General features: G+C 43.4%; 1 protein-coding gene across 19 annotated transcripts in view; it reads left to right on the plus strand.

Annotated features, from left to right (window-relative positions):
• Positions 1-13,838, plus strand: part of cacna1db (calcium channel, voltage-dependent, L type, alpha 1D subunit, b) — a 66,822-nt gene continuing 52,984 nt past the window's right edge. For 15 of the 19 annotated variants that reach the window (XM_081703228.1, XM_081703233.1, XM_081703235.1 and 12 more), the window contains exons 1-3: positions 2-554; positions 2,081-2,432; positions 2,875-2,980. In XM_081703228.1, coding sequence (XP_081559354.1) covers positions 527-554; positions 2,081-2,432; positions 2,875-2,980 — 486 coding nt within the window. In that variant the 5' untranslated portion in view covers positions 2-526. The other 4 variants (XM_081703231.1, XM_081703229.1, XM_081703232.1 and 1 more) reach the window with 2 other exon arrangements.

A 13,838-nucleotide genomic window follows, 5' to 3' on the forward strand; every position in this document is an offset into this window, starting at 1 on the left:
TACATTTGCGCTGGTAATAGAAGTCGCCGCGGTTTCATTTAACATTCCGTATTCAGGCATAAATACAGCGAAGTATGAAGGCAGCGCAGAGAAGTGGTCCACTGAAAGGCGATTACAAAGCCCGAGCGATTTTCCGCTTAAGTCGCCGCGGTCTCCGCTAGTTCGCGCGCATCGCGCGAACTGTTGCTCTTCGCGTAACACTCGTCCGCCGGTGCCGGTGGCTTCACGTGGGCTCCTCTCGGTCCGCGAAGATGAACGGTAAAGCCACGTTCTGACTAACGCACACAGGACATGTCGCTGTCAGGGTCCGTGGAAGAATAACCCACGGTGTGAGGACAACACCCGGATGTTGCAACATGCGCTCCATCCATGGCGCTCAGGGAACAACATAAAGCACTTTATAATTCGTGGATTAATAGCCTGAATTGACGTGGACTACGGGCGCATTTATTGCTTGTCGGGGGGCGGGAAAAAAAACAACAACAACAAAACATCGATTAAACGGACTTTCAATGAGGAGGAAGGGATGCACGAGCCTAAGGAACCGACTGAAGGTAAACGCGAACAAGCGCGCAGCTGTCATTCGAAACGAGAGAAAATGATGCTTTTGGAGTTCGGCACTAGTGTGAATCCGCTGGGCATCTTTCTTACCTCATTGTCTCATTGTTTCGCGTGTTTGCCGATGTCAAATATTGTGCCGGGTGCCTGACGTAAACCTGCATAATAGCTATTTCTTTTGAAAATTCAATTTACGGTTAGTAGACAGTCGATTCAAGCTCATCACTACCACGTAGGACTACGACAGGTAAGTGTCGAGAGCCATTTCTCAGTCTTATCGGTGATTATACCTGAAAATAATTGCTGAAGGCGCACACTGACCAGAAAGGCATCAGTTTCAGTGAGGAAGGGAACAGGAATAGACTTCTTTTTTATTCGGATATCACCAATATTAGGTCTAGGCTAAAACGGAATGTACAGCCATAGTTTTTAGCCGCTACACAAATCCTTGCAAGTTCGCAGCTCGTTTTGTTGCGTGATTCGAGGCTACTAGCAGATGGGAACAAATGTGGTGAAGTAAATTTGGCAACGGTTACCAAACATTTTGTGTCGGTGTGTGCGTGTGATGTGTGTTTGTTGCTGGGACATTGTAGTGGCTTAAACACTCAATAAATATATTTTTACTACTCAAAAACGAAGTGTGAATTCCTGACCACACTTTAAGAAAGTTTATCCCTGTGACTAATGTGTAAAACTATGTAATTACGTTTTTACTCTTTTTTTCTAAAGCCAGTTGTGTCCAAACAGACTAGGACCCCTTAAATCAAAATGTAAGCTAAATTCAAAGACATGGGCCCATTTTTTTGAGTTCAGGATGACTTCATACAGCTGCTCTTCCACTTAATATTATTGCATGTGCAGCACAAACAGGATTCTTAAAGAACACGAGGTGCTTTGCATCAGAACATCAAAATAATTTAATTCACTATTGCTGTTTTCAATGTGAAGCATCCTTTGAGTTATAGAGGGCTGCTTTTTGCAGCCGTTGTCAAGGAGATTCACTTTGTCCAAACATTTCTTTCGAGATGCTATTAATAGCCTTTCAACAAGCTCTTCTGTGCCTCTGCCAAGCACGGTTCATATAAAACGTCTCTGCATTTGATCTACATCGTGAAGCTTTTTGAGTAGGTGGTGCTGAATAGAATACACTGTGGTTTGTACCCACAAAACATCATTTGCATGCTGCTATGTTTTTGACTGAGCAGAGTCTAAGTACCCGTTCCATAGAAGTTAATGGTGGTATATGTACAATTTATAGTCATGAGACCTTGTATGAAGATATTTACTCTTGGCATAGGCTTCTACAGCCTGTTCATCTGGCAGTGTAGCAACTGGCAGATCAAATGACCTAGAAACTGCACCTGCAGAAACAGCTTTGCTTTTTCACATGACAGAATATTGATTTTCTCTCACATACACATGCACACACTCTTTCAATTTCTCTCTCTCCTCTCTCTCTCTCTCTCTCCCGAACCTTTTCCAACTCTTGAACTCAATCATTTGCTCTTTCTCCAATTCCCAGGGGCAAACTATGCCAGCTGCACCAGAGCCCCTTTCTCTGGTGATGCTCCTCCCCTTTGGTCTGAAAGCCCCACCCACTCCAGGCAGCCACTACCCCAGACTGGCAGCAGCCTGTCCTGGCAGGCTGCGATCCGGGCCGCGCGTCATGCCCAGGGCGACACCCCGCAGACAATGAGCGGGCAGTTGGTGGCAGGCTCCGCTCCGGTGGGCTCGCTGTCCCAGAGGAAGAGGCAGCAGTATGCCAAAAGCAAGAAGCAGGGCAGCGCATCCAATAGCAGGCCACCGCGTGCACTCTTCTGCCTCACTCTCAACAACCCTATACGCAGGGCCTGCATTAGCCTTGTGGAGTGGAAGTATCCTTTCCCTTTGCTTTCCTCTCTAACTGGGTCTTGGGTAAGGTGATTAAAGGAGTACTAATATGTTTAATATTCATTAGAAATGCTAAAACATGCTAAAGGCTTCCCATACACTGACAGTCACTGTTAGATTGTCTGGGTGAAGTATTCCTTTAAAAATGTACATGTTCATGTTTCTGGCTGAAAGTGGCTTTTATAATAAATGAATACTTAAGCATAAAACCTAAAATTCATTTATTGTACTAGATAATACTAACACAGCATGTGAAATTATTTTTATTCTAATTTTAAAAGTTTTAATTAGGTGGATATTAATCCCTAATTATAGTATGGGGCAACATATTATATATGACATTAACTTGGCATTTCACATAGCCTGTAAGTGATTAACTTTGCTTTATGTCAAATTCTCATTTGTCCTTAACCATGTGCTTTCTAGACCTTTTGATATCTTTATATTGCTCTCTATTTTTGCCAACTGTGTGGCCTTAGCTGTTTATGTCCCTTTCCCTGAAGATGATTCCAATTCAACCAATCATGACCTGGTGAGTACAGTTCCCTCCCGCATGGACAGATGGCCAGCTTTCTTTTGGTCTGCAGAGATGTCAGTCTTTGGAAGGCAGTTTGCTTTTGGTAGATGTATTGTGCTGTAAATCATTGACTTAGCCTTTCCTGCACCTGAGCAACCCACAGGTGCAACCTAATGATTTCATGTTGTATTTATGTAGGTCTCATGCTATTGGCTTGGTGTTCTTTGTGTTTGGCTGTGATTGGTTGCTCTTCCTGGGATCTTCATGGCAGTATCATGTTTCATTTGTCTAGACAATGCAGATGAATAGTTTGTATGCACTGGGTACATTTCTTGTTTGCATCTAATATGCAATCTGAATAATGCAGGAGATTAATATCGAAGATCTTTTTCTTCAAAGGTCATTATTTACTTATGTAATTTTTGCTTCTGATCTTAATTTGAGAAAGGAATTTTAATCCACGGTTAGCACTTCAATAACTCTATACAAAAATGTGGGTTTTACAAATTCTTTACAAATATTGTCTTATTCTGCTGTTGAATTCTGGACCAAAACCCTACCCCAGGAGGACAGTTGTTACATCTGTCAGAGAAAAGTTGCTTTAAGTATTTAAGCAATAAAATAGCATGTTATCATAAACATCATGAAAGAACATGAACATGTTATTTCACATATGTATTCTTTGAAAAGTGAAAATCTCTCTCATTAAATAATGTGCTGTTCAAAGATTTTAAAATAACTACCTTGAAGCTAGCATGTTGTTTTGATTGTGTTATTTTCTATGAAGCATACATTCTGGGAAATATCCAAAGCTTGTGTTCTGCATAATCTTGTATGTTTGTTTCACACAGAAAGTAAGATTAATGTATTCAATGAACGACATCTATCTTCTTTCTCTCTGCCTCTCAAAAAACATACATTCAGACCCACCCCCACATACACACACACACACACACAAACACAAAACCTACATCCTGAGCTTTCCACTGACTGTATCTGCTGTCACAGTCGTATTAGTGATGGCAGTGTGTGTGCATGTGCGTGTGCAAGAGTGAACGTTTGCCTCTGTGTTTCCATGCAACCAGCACTATGAGTCTGATACATTATGAGTTTGATACCTTTGCCTATAGCAGAATTAAAGTTCCTCTGCTACTATCTGGAGTTGCCCAGTGTATCATTTGATTAATTAAGGCAAATGATCCAACAAATTTTGGTCAACATAACCTAGACTGGTCTTTAACCATGTCACATTAAGGTTTGTCATATACTGCAAGGCTATTCACAATTGCAACAATGTAGCAAAAATAATGTCACTATGATATTTTTAGCTGTATTGTGCATCCCTACCATTGTCAGAACCTCCGTCTTTATGGATGCTGAACAATAGTGCTTGAAATTTGTCAGGTGACCCTCTAGTGCTTGTTTTATTGGCCGTTCACAGTTGCTGTTGCTTTACCCAAGGGGTCACATAATTCATATGGTAAGGGGGGGGAGGGGTGATACATGAACCAATAAAATTATCTCCTGTTCTGTGCATAGTGCCCATGCATACGTGTGTGTGCGAGGTGGCTGCAGGGTTTACAGCCGGCTGAGGGATTAAGCCGTACTGTGGATTAGCTGTTAGGCGGAGGGAGGGGCAATGCTGAGGTTAATTAGGGTGACACAGGGGTAGCCAGAGCTCCAGTTAAATGGCATGAGACCCTTTTGTTTAGCAGCCCCCTTCAGGGCGGTTTGCTTTTTCAGGACTGATTACCAATGCCCATGTGTGGCTGATAGGGCCCGTAATAATCATGGACCTTTTAACTATATGCATATCGGGGGCAAAATGAAAGGATTTGAAGTGTCTAAGAGAACATTAGGTTGCGAACGAGTACACGATCTCATTAAAAATATATATACAATGTTATTAAGAGGATCTTCATCATGTCAAATGTGAATAGAAAAGGCAGTAAAGAAGAACATGTAGCATCTTGTGTAAATGTACATGACAGAAGCAACTGTTTGGCACCTTGAATCTAAAGCTGTATTTCAAAGCTGAAAGTAGCTGGGAGAGTAAAGACCCAGGTGGTTTGGCCTGTTTGTGTGTCCTGTAGGGGTCTGTCACAGACTGTCAGTGGTAAAGTTTTCAAATAGACAGCATATGTGAAGGCTTTAAACACATTAGTGTTTTAGTGGAAAAATACAGTTTTGATATGCTTTTAAGATGCGAAGCACCTCATGGAACTCTCACTCACTCACTCTTACTCTTTCTGACTCACTCTCTCACTCACTCTTACTCACTCTCACTCACTCACTCTTACTCTGACTCACTCTTTCACTCACTCTTACTCTCTCACTCACTCTTTCACTCACTCTCACTCAGTCTCTCACTCACTCACTCTCTCTCTCACTCTCTCACTCATGATTAGCAAGCAGGAAATTATGCACAAGGTGGCCAGTGTCACAGTGGTGTTTCACATCAATGACATTGTGTGTTCTTTTTAAGGAGAGAGCAGATCGTGCACACCTCTGAGGTCTGCAAAAATCACAAAACTTCGTACACTTGTGAACCACTACCCCATGTGACCACTTTTTTGTTGTGATATCCACAGCCAAGAATACACTGCGATTGCTTATCTTGGTCTGAACTATAGATCCTCACCACATTCCAGGGCCTGCCAGCCATTCAAAGTTCGAGCTTGGCATCTGCACACATATGTTCTCAAAAATATGTTCTCAAAAATTGTCGCATCGCATCCATCTCGAGGAGGGGATCAGGGAGCAGGGAGGGAGGGGTGGTGTAATCGGTGTAACGGTGCAGCATTAGCAGAGCATGGAGTCTTCACCCGTGGCCAAGTGCATGTGGCCAACCATGAGAACAGAGCACACAGGGTACGCTGGGAAATAGTGAATGTTTGCTGACAAGTCATATTGTGCTGGCCCTGATGATGGGTAAAAAACAAAACAACAGAGTTGTGTGTAAAACTAAGCAGTCTAGGTGTGTGTGCATGCCTCATTGATTGGTCTGAGCAGTGGTGACACAGGCTGACAGTATCTTGGCCTGCAGTGGGCAGCCACCTTGTTTGGACCACAGTGATTACGCACACACACACACACACACAAACACACGCAAGCGCGCACACACACACTCATGTGTGTACACACACATTCTTACATTTATACATGCAAAACCACATAAACACATGCACATACTCATGCACAAACACACACACACAAACACAGACAAAATTTAAATTTCATACAACTAGAACTAAAGACATAGTATTCAAATCAGTACCCAGGTAAGAGTCAGTTGTCTTACATTGTCCATAGAGCATTTCAAACAGATGTACCATTTGAAAGGTTTGTCTAGACAAACAAACCAATAACCAGGTGAAACAGTGTTAAATTTCACAATGAAATAGCTGTTGTAACATCCTGAATCCACGTGATTGTGATCGGTTTGACTCATATGGAAGCCGAGCAGTTCACTGGTGTTGGCTAGCACTAAATGCTTCTCACTGAATCGCTAAATGCTTCTCATTCTCACGTCTCGCTCATTTCCCTAGTTATCCGCTGCTGCAAAACAGCTTTAAGTACATTGCTGTAAATTTTACAACCTGACAGCATTAGTCCTGAAATTTTATATATAAAATATATATAATATATATATATATATATATATATATATATATATATATATATATATATATATATATATACACACACACACATTTCTAGCAGAAATGGAAAATGGAAGCCACCATTGACTGTTCCATGCCTTCTGTTCATTCTGTGCTTTTCCATGTGTTATTCTCACACCACATAGAATCCAGGACAGCAACTATAGGACAAGCTAGCTTGCCTTTATTTGCTCATCCTTTCTTTACACATGGCTTATACGGCATGTTCAGGTGGAGGGTAGTTCCACAGCCACATTATCGCTGAGTTCTCCAGAAAACTAGGATGGCGGTAATCGGGAGACACTCGTCCTTTTGGTCTCTTTCTCAATCTTTTCCTCTTTTCTCCATCTGTCTCTCCCCTGTCTCTTCTATGTGGAGCTCTGTAGCTGCAGAGCTGTATGTGGGCTTTCTGAGTGGGCGTGTTGCAGCGAGGGGGTTAGCTCTCTTTAACGCTTGCATGCACGTGCACATGCATACACATACACATATATGCAAATGCACATGCACATATGCGGGCACACACACACAGCCATGCACATGCACACACACACATGCATGCCCATGTACGCACACACATGCATGCCCATGTACGCACACACATGCATGCACATGCATGCACACAGTCATTAGGGAGCACAACTTACCAATCTGCAGTTTGCATCATCCAGTGGTTGACTTGCCTGGGGCTGTAAAGAACAGAAACATGCTTTCGTGAGCATATGATCATTTCCATTGATAAGAACATGCGCATGGGAGGGAACGGATCCCTTCACTATAAGCGTATGAACCTGATCCCTTCGCTCTAAGCGTATGAACCTGATCCCTTCGCTCTAAGCGTATGAACCTGATCCCTTCGCTCTAAGCGTATGAACCTGATCCCTTCGCTCTAAGCGTATGAACCTGATCCCTTCGCTCTAAGCGTATGAACCTGATCCCTTCGCTCTAACCGTATGAACCTGATCCCTTCGCTCTAAGCGTATGAACCTGATCCCTTCGCTCTAAGCGTATGAACCTGATCCCTTCGCTCTAAGCGTATGAACCTGATCCCTTCGCTCTAACCGTATGAACCTGATCCCTTCGCTCTAACCGTATGAACCTGATCCCTTCGCTCTAAGCGTATGAACCTGATCCCTTCACTCCAATTATATAAACCTGATCCCTTCGCTCTAACCGTATGAACCTGATCCCTTCACTCTAACCGTATGAACCTGATCCCTTCACTCCAATTATATAAACCTGATCCATTCATTCCAATTATATAAACCTGATCCCTTCACTCCAATTATATAAACCTGATTCCTTCACTCTAACCGTATGAACCTGATCCATTCACTCCAATTATATAAACCTGATCCCTTCACTCCAATTATATAAACCTGATCCCTTCACTCCAGTTATATAAACCTGATCCCTTCACTCCAATTATATAAACCTGATCCCTTCACTCTAACCGTATGAACTTGGCACACGTGCCATAGAGTACAGTTCAGTCATACTTGGTCATATCCCATTATGCTTGTGTCCTTTTTTCAGTGGCTACATCTAGTTTACATGATAACCTACACAAACTAATTGCCATGGCGCCAAGCAAGCGTTAGTCTTGCTTGGGGGAGTCTTCAGAAAGGCTTGACAAATCGGCAAAAAGTAATAAAAACCTATTTGCAATCACGACACTGCGGCTTGCTTGAAGTTATTAGCGGTCATTCACAAAATAAACTGTGCTCACCGTACGGTTTCTGCCCATTAGGACTTAAAGTGAGCACAGCCCATCTCTGGCTTGGCTAAATAAAGCACAGATTCCGCGGAAGGGGGGCGGAATATGCAAATGAAGAGCCGGCGACACTGGCTCTAGCTTTGTGATCGGGTCTGTACTCACCGTGTGCCATGGTTCTACTTCGCGCAGTGAAAGACGAGCACGTAGCAACGTTCCTCTCCAAGGGTTTCAAACCTTCAGGCGCTACCTGTTTCTTAGCGTAAGATGACTGGTCTCTCATCGTTCCACTTCACCTCCCCCATCATTTACGAAGACGAGAAAAAACAGAATCTTTTTTTTTTTTTTTTTTACGTAACAAGCCGACATAGCGCCATTTTATTTATTAATGCTGTTATGGGCTGGGTTAGGTGACCGCTCAGCTATAGTTTACCACCGTATCTGTTAGTGATGTAAGTTATGCTATAATAAGATTAGTATAAGAAGGATGATAAAGAAGTCACTGTGGGTAAGAGTGTCTAGCATGTATGGTTTAAATGTAAAGGATGAAGCAGTTTTACACAGTTTATTACTTCACCCAAAAGTGTTTACATGGCTAACGGGAAATAAATGCGGATTGTGGGGATGGTTACTGAGATCTTATTTCCATTGCTAGGAATTGTAATATTTTTTAAAGAACAGTATTCTTGGGCCTTCTCAGCTAGGAACATAAGTATCCCCTGGAGAAGCCGTCATGGCCAAAGACGTGGGCTCACCAAAGAGGTCTGAGGACACTAGGTCTTCTTTACTGCTCCCACTAAACGACGTGTCCTTTCTTTTTATGTGTTATTTACCACGCACCCTGATCATGCTCGTAGTGTGTGTTCGACATGTCAGCAAGGGCCTTGCATGCTGTGTGTGTGGATTCACATGTGCACGCGTGTGTGTGTGTGTTTAGAATGGGTGAAATGTCAACAGATTTTTCGTTACACATGTATCGAGGGTGTCTGGTCTGAAGAGATGTGTACGTGCGTGTGCACATGTATGTGAAGCGTGTTCATGTGTGTGTGACTAAAAGATGTTGATTCACATTAGGGCAGTCTTCCTAAAAGCTCTTTCTGAAAGTGGCCAGGTCATTAGCTCAGGAGGTATTGTTTGGCTCTCTCCAGAAGAGCTAACACAACCCAAACACTTTGCCACTGTCTCTGACCATACGCTGTTCTGTTTGAGAACACTTGCTTCTGGGCCACGGGAGAACCGGGACTGGGAGTGGACAAACGTTTGGACCAGTGTTTCACCCACATGCCCACCCGCCCATCCATCCATCCATCCATCCATCCATCCATCCATCCATCCATCCATCCTTCCGCTAATTCATTTGTCCATCCGTCCGCTTGTCCATCTGTCTTTCTCCATCCACTCGTAAAATTGGCCGGGCGTGCGCGTGTTCGCGGACCCGCCGGCACTTAGCGCTCACAGCAAATGCGCACCACCACCTGTTTGCCTGCTGTAGTGCTGGGCTCGTGACTCTAGCGGCCGAGCTGATCGACCTGCTAAATCAGCTCACCCGGGAAAAGTCTCCTCAGTTTATTAAAACACAAAGACTATTAAGAGGTGTAAAGAGGGCCAAACGGCAAGAATGATTTTAGAGTTACGCAAAATTTACAGAAAGCGTCTATTTCTAGTACATTCTGAACTAGAATTAGTATTGTAATATTAGTATTCACTTCACTAGTGTGTGAAACTCAACACTTTGAAACTCAAGCTAATATTTCTTTCATCTTTCATCTATACTCAAATAAACCAGATAACCATTTATAATACATCTTATGCATCTAAAGGGTTGATCTTCATGTAATTCAGTGTTTTCTGGATAAAACCACCAAAGTGTAGTTAACCCTGTTTCTTGTGGGATATCACCCAATTTTTTTGAGTGAATCACAACCCCACAAGGCAGTGACTGAACAAGGCAGGAGGGAATTCACACAAGGGACTAATGTGCAATTGTTAGATGGCTCACCAATGCACATCTAGCAGGCTATCACAGCTCACTGTAGGGGTTTAATTGAGGGACGGACTTTGTCCGGACTTTCTGCTAACAGGCAAGCCGTGGATGGGACCATCGCAACCAATGAGATACCAGTATATTCAGTTCCCCTGAAGTCCGGTTATTCCTGTAACCAGACACCCTTGCGTCCCATTATAGACCAAGATAATTGGGAACCAACTGTTCTCTGAGCAGCACTATTAACTCCAAGCCACTCTGTACATAGCGCAGAACCTGGATTACTCCAAGGGATTTAACTGCCATCAGTCTTCGCATAACCCACAGACAAGGTAAGGGGTACTACAGCTCCCCCTTGCCAAGCCCGTAGTAAGCTGGCGAGCTTTCTGAAGCCAACTCATACAGCATAAGCACCCTTCTGCTCCACCCAGAGGCAGGAGTCTCTTGCCGATGAGAGACAGCGCGGTTATTACCTGGTCTGAGGCCAGTGCGAGACTGTAGTAAACGATAGGCGCTGGCGGGGGGGGGGGGGGGATGCCTGCCAGGGACCAAAGCGCTGGATGCTTTTGCCGAATGTCACGAAACCGCGTCACGACGTGGGCGAGGCTGTCGGATCGCGCCGTCCCCGCGCTCCCTCTCTCTCCCCATCTCAGAAGACCTCATCGGTGTCCTCTCGGCAGGAAACGAGCACGCATGCGCGAGGCCGCACGCACACGTACACAGCCGAGCAAACAAGTAGCGAGTCCTCTCTAGCACTGCTTAAGGGCGAGCGCCTTTACCGTCTGGCCCTTCAGCCATGCAGATTTAGTCTGAGTTGCAGGCAGAGCTTTCGCACTGGGATGTCTGTTTGGAAGATCCTTAACGGGGCATTACTTTTGTCATGTTTGTTCATCTATTGAGGCATGTCCTAACAGCCTGTGCTGTGACAAATGACCTCATGAAGTGTGATGCCTCACATGACCTCATCAGCTGTGATGCATCAGGCCCCCTGTAGGCCTGTCATCTCCCATATGTATAAAGGCTATTGATGACTAGCATTTGTGTGTGTGTGTCTGTGTGTGTGAAATTCATCAGGTTGTGATGTAACATACCATGGCTTAAGTTCATTAGTAAGTTCTAAACATAAACATATTTAATATATCCTGTCTTTACTTTGGATTTTTGGATTCCAATACAGAACTGCTTCTGTAATGTGGGCAGATTCCATGCATATAAAGTTTCAGTGTCTTTCAAACTAGACCGGATGCATTTAAACAGGCCTAGGTCACTGGGATATACTCTGTTACAACAGCACATGATATTTAAGTAAAAAGCACCAGTGAAGCACACACGTCTGTATGATATGAAAACGGTAATTTGAAGCTGTTACCAAAAGCCATACCTGCAAATCTGATTACATGTGCTTTGAAGATAAGCTCAAAGTTCAGGATTAAATTTGTGTTTCCATATCAGGCTGTTCTGCGTGCACTGAGATTTTAAGATATCTGAGCTACATAAGGTAGCTGTGTCATGCTAGTAATCTGGTCGGTCACAAATCGCCTTTGACTTGTCGGTAGGACCCTTAGCTGTTATGCTAAGAATCCCTGAGGTTTGGCTCCAAGTCTGAGTTACAGTAGTTTACTGTAGGTAGTTATAATATTGCTTTGATGTAAATTTTTACATTTGTGACTATTATATAATGTAAATAATGATATTGTTGCCAATATTTGGACATTGTATTTTCAGATGATTAAAAATGACTTTATGGTTGAAATAGGAGTTATATCAGCGTGGTCGAGGAAGATATTGTAGTCTTTAGACAAATAAATGAAGTTTGTTCATTTATCAAATAGGATACAATTATGGGCATTACAAAAAATCATTCTTAATTTGTTTGTCCAATTTTAATGAAATACTCTCCTGTATAAACGTAAATGCTGTGTAATCTGATAAAAGTTAATGAATCTTTGCTCTTCATAGTGTAAATATTCAACAATCTGATGATGAAAGCATAGTGTTTAAGTACATTATTTCAAAGATCATTTCAGCTTGTTAAATGTAAAAATACTCAATCAGTGTAATTGTTAACATTACCAGCATCAGTTCATGTTATTAATGTGGCATGCATGCTTTTTCTCAGAAAGGGCATTTGACAGTCACCCTTTAAAATTTTATAACATAGCTAAACGCTTGTGACGACGTTATGTAACAGAGTGGATATAATTAGGTGAACGACTGACGCGGGGAAATGAGTTCTGTCACATGCTCCTGTATAAGTTCATTAGCATCTCCTGGCCCAACACAAATGCAACATACTAGATTCTCATTTTACAATGCTGTGGGGGGTGACGGTTCACCCAACCTCACCATCACCACAAACAGTGCCCTCCCATCACTACCCCCACCTGCCCCTCTACCCCACCATCACCACCACCACCCACCAGCACCACCACCCCACAATTACCACCCCACCCGCCCCTCTACCCCACCATCACTACTACCTCCACCACCCCACCATCACCACCCCCACCCACCCCTCTACCTCACCATCACCACCACCTCCACCATCCCACCATCACCACCCCCACCTGCCCCTCTACCCCACCATCACCACCCCCACCTGCCCCTCTACCTCATCATCACCACCATCACCCGCCCCTCTACCCCACCATCACCACCACCTACACCACCCCACCATCACCACCCGCCCCTCTACCCCACCATCACCACCCCCACCCAACATCAACACCCCCAACCGCCATGACCACCACCACCTCCATCACCACCACCACCTCCATGACCATCTCCACTGTATACTGGAGTAAAGGTTTTGTCAACAGAAATAAATAAATAAATACATTCACACTAAACTGTCACCACTGGTAAATGAACACTTACACTGGTGTAACTACACACTGCACACTGGGGAACAGTTTAACACTGAAGGTGTTATTTTAACACATTTATATGTGTGTGTATGTGATTGCAGAAATTAGGCATATCGCAATATATTTCTGATGTATGTGTTTTGTTATTTCTTGTATATTGTTCTGTGCTTTTGTATCTGGAGGCTATGAATCAATACTAAATGAATTTGTCCATGTGTTTCAGAAAGCATTCTTCATTCCTAACACAGTAACTAATCAGACCATGTTAAATCAGTCCATGTTAATAACTGGAGAAGGTGGATGATCAGAGGGTTTTTGATGGCCGTGCTGCTGACAGTCCCTTGAGCAACGCTCTGAACCAGGGATGGAGACAGCAGTGCGCCTATGGCCACAATTCTGCATGCTTTCAAAATAGTAGCATGTAACAGTCTTGGGTTCAAATATGACATGGCTTGACAGAAGCTCCCAATAGTGTTCTAAATAACTTTAATGCCCTTGCTGAAGGAGAGCGCTGAGCGTGAATGGCAGACTTATTTCCATCATTCTCCAGTAAGAGCATGTGTGTGAGTGGGAGGCCTAAACCGTTTCGCCTTTTTAAAAATTAAACATTAGCTAACGTCTTAATGAACAGCAGAGAGAGGTGGCATCT

The sequence above is a fragment of the Electrophorus electricus genome, chromosome 20, assembly GCF_041902795.1.
Source record: "Electrophorus electricus isolate QZ-2024a chromosome 20, ASM4190279v1, whole genome shotgun sequence".
NCBI lineage: Eukaryota > Metazoa > Chordata > Actinopteri > Gymnotiformes > Gymnotidae > Electrophorus > Electrophorus electricus.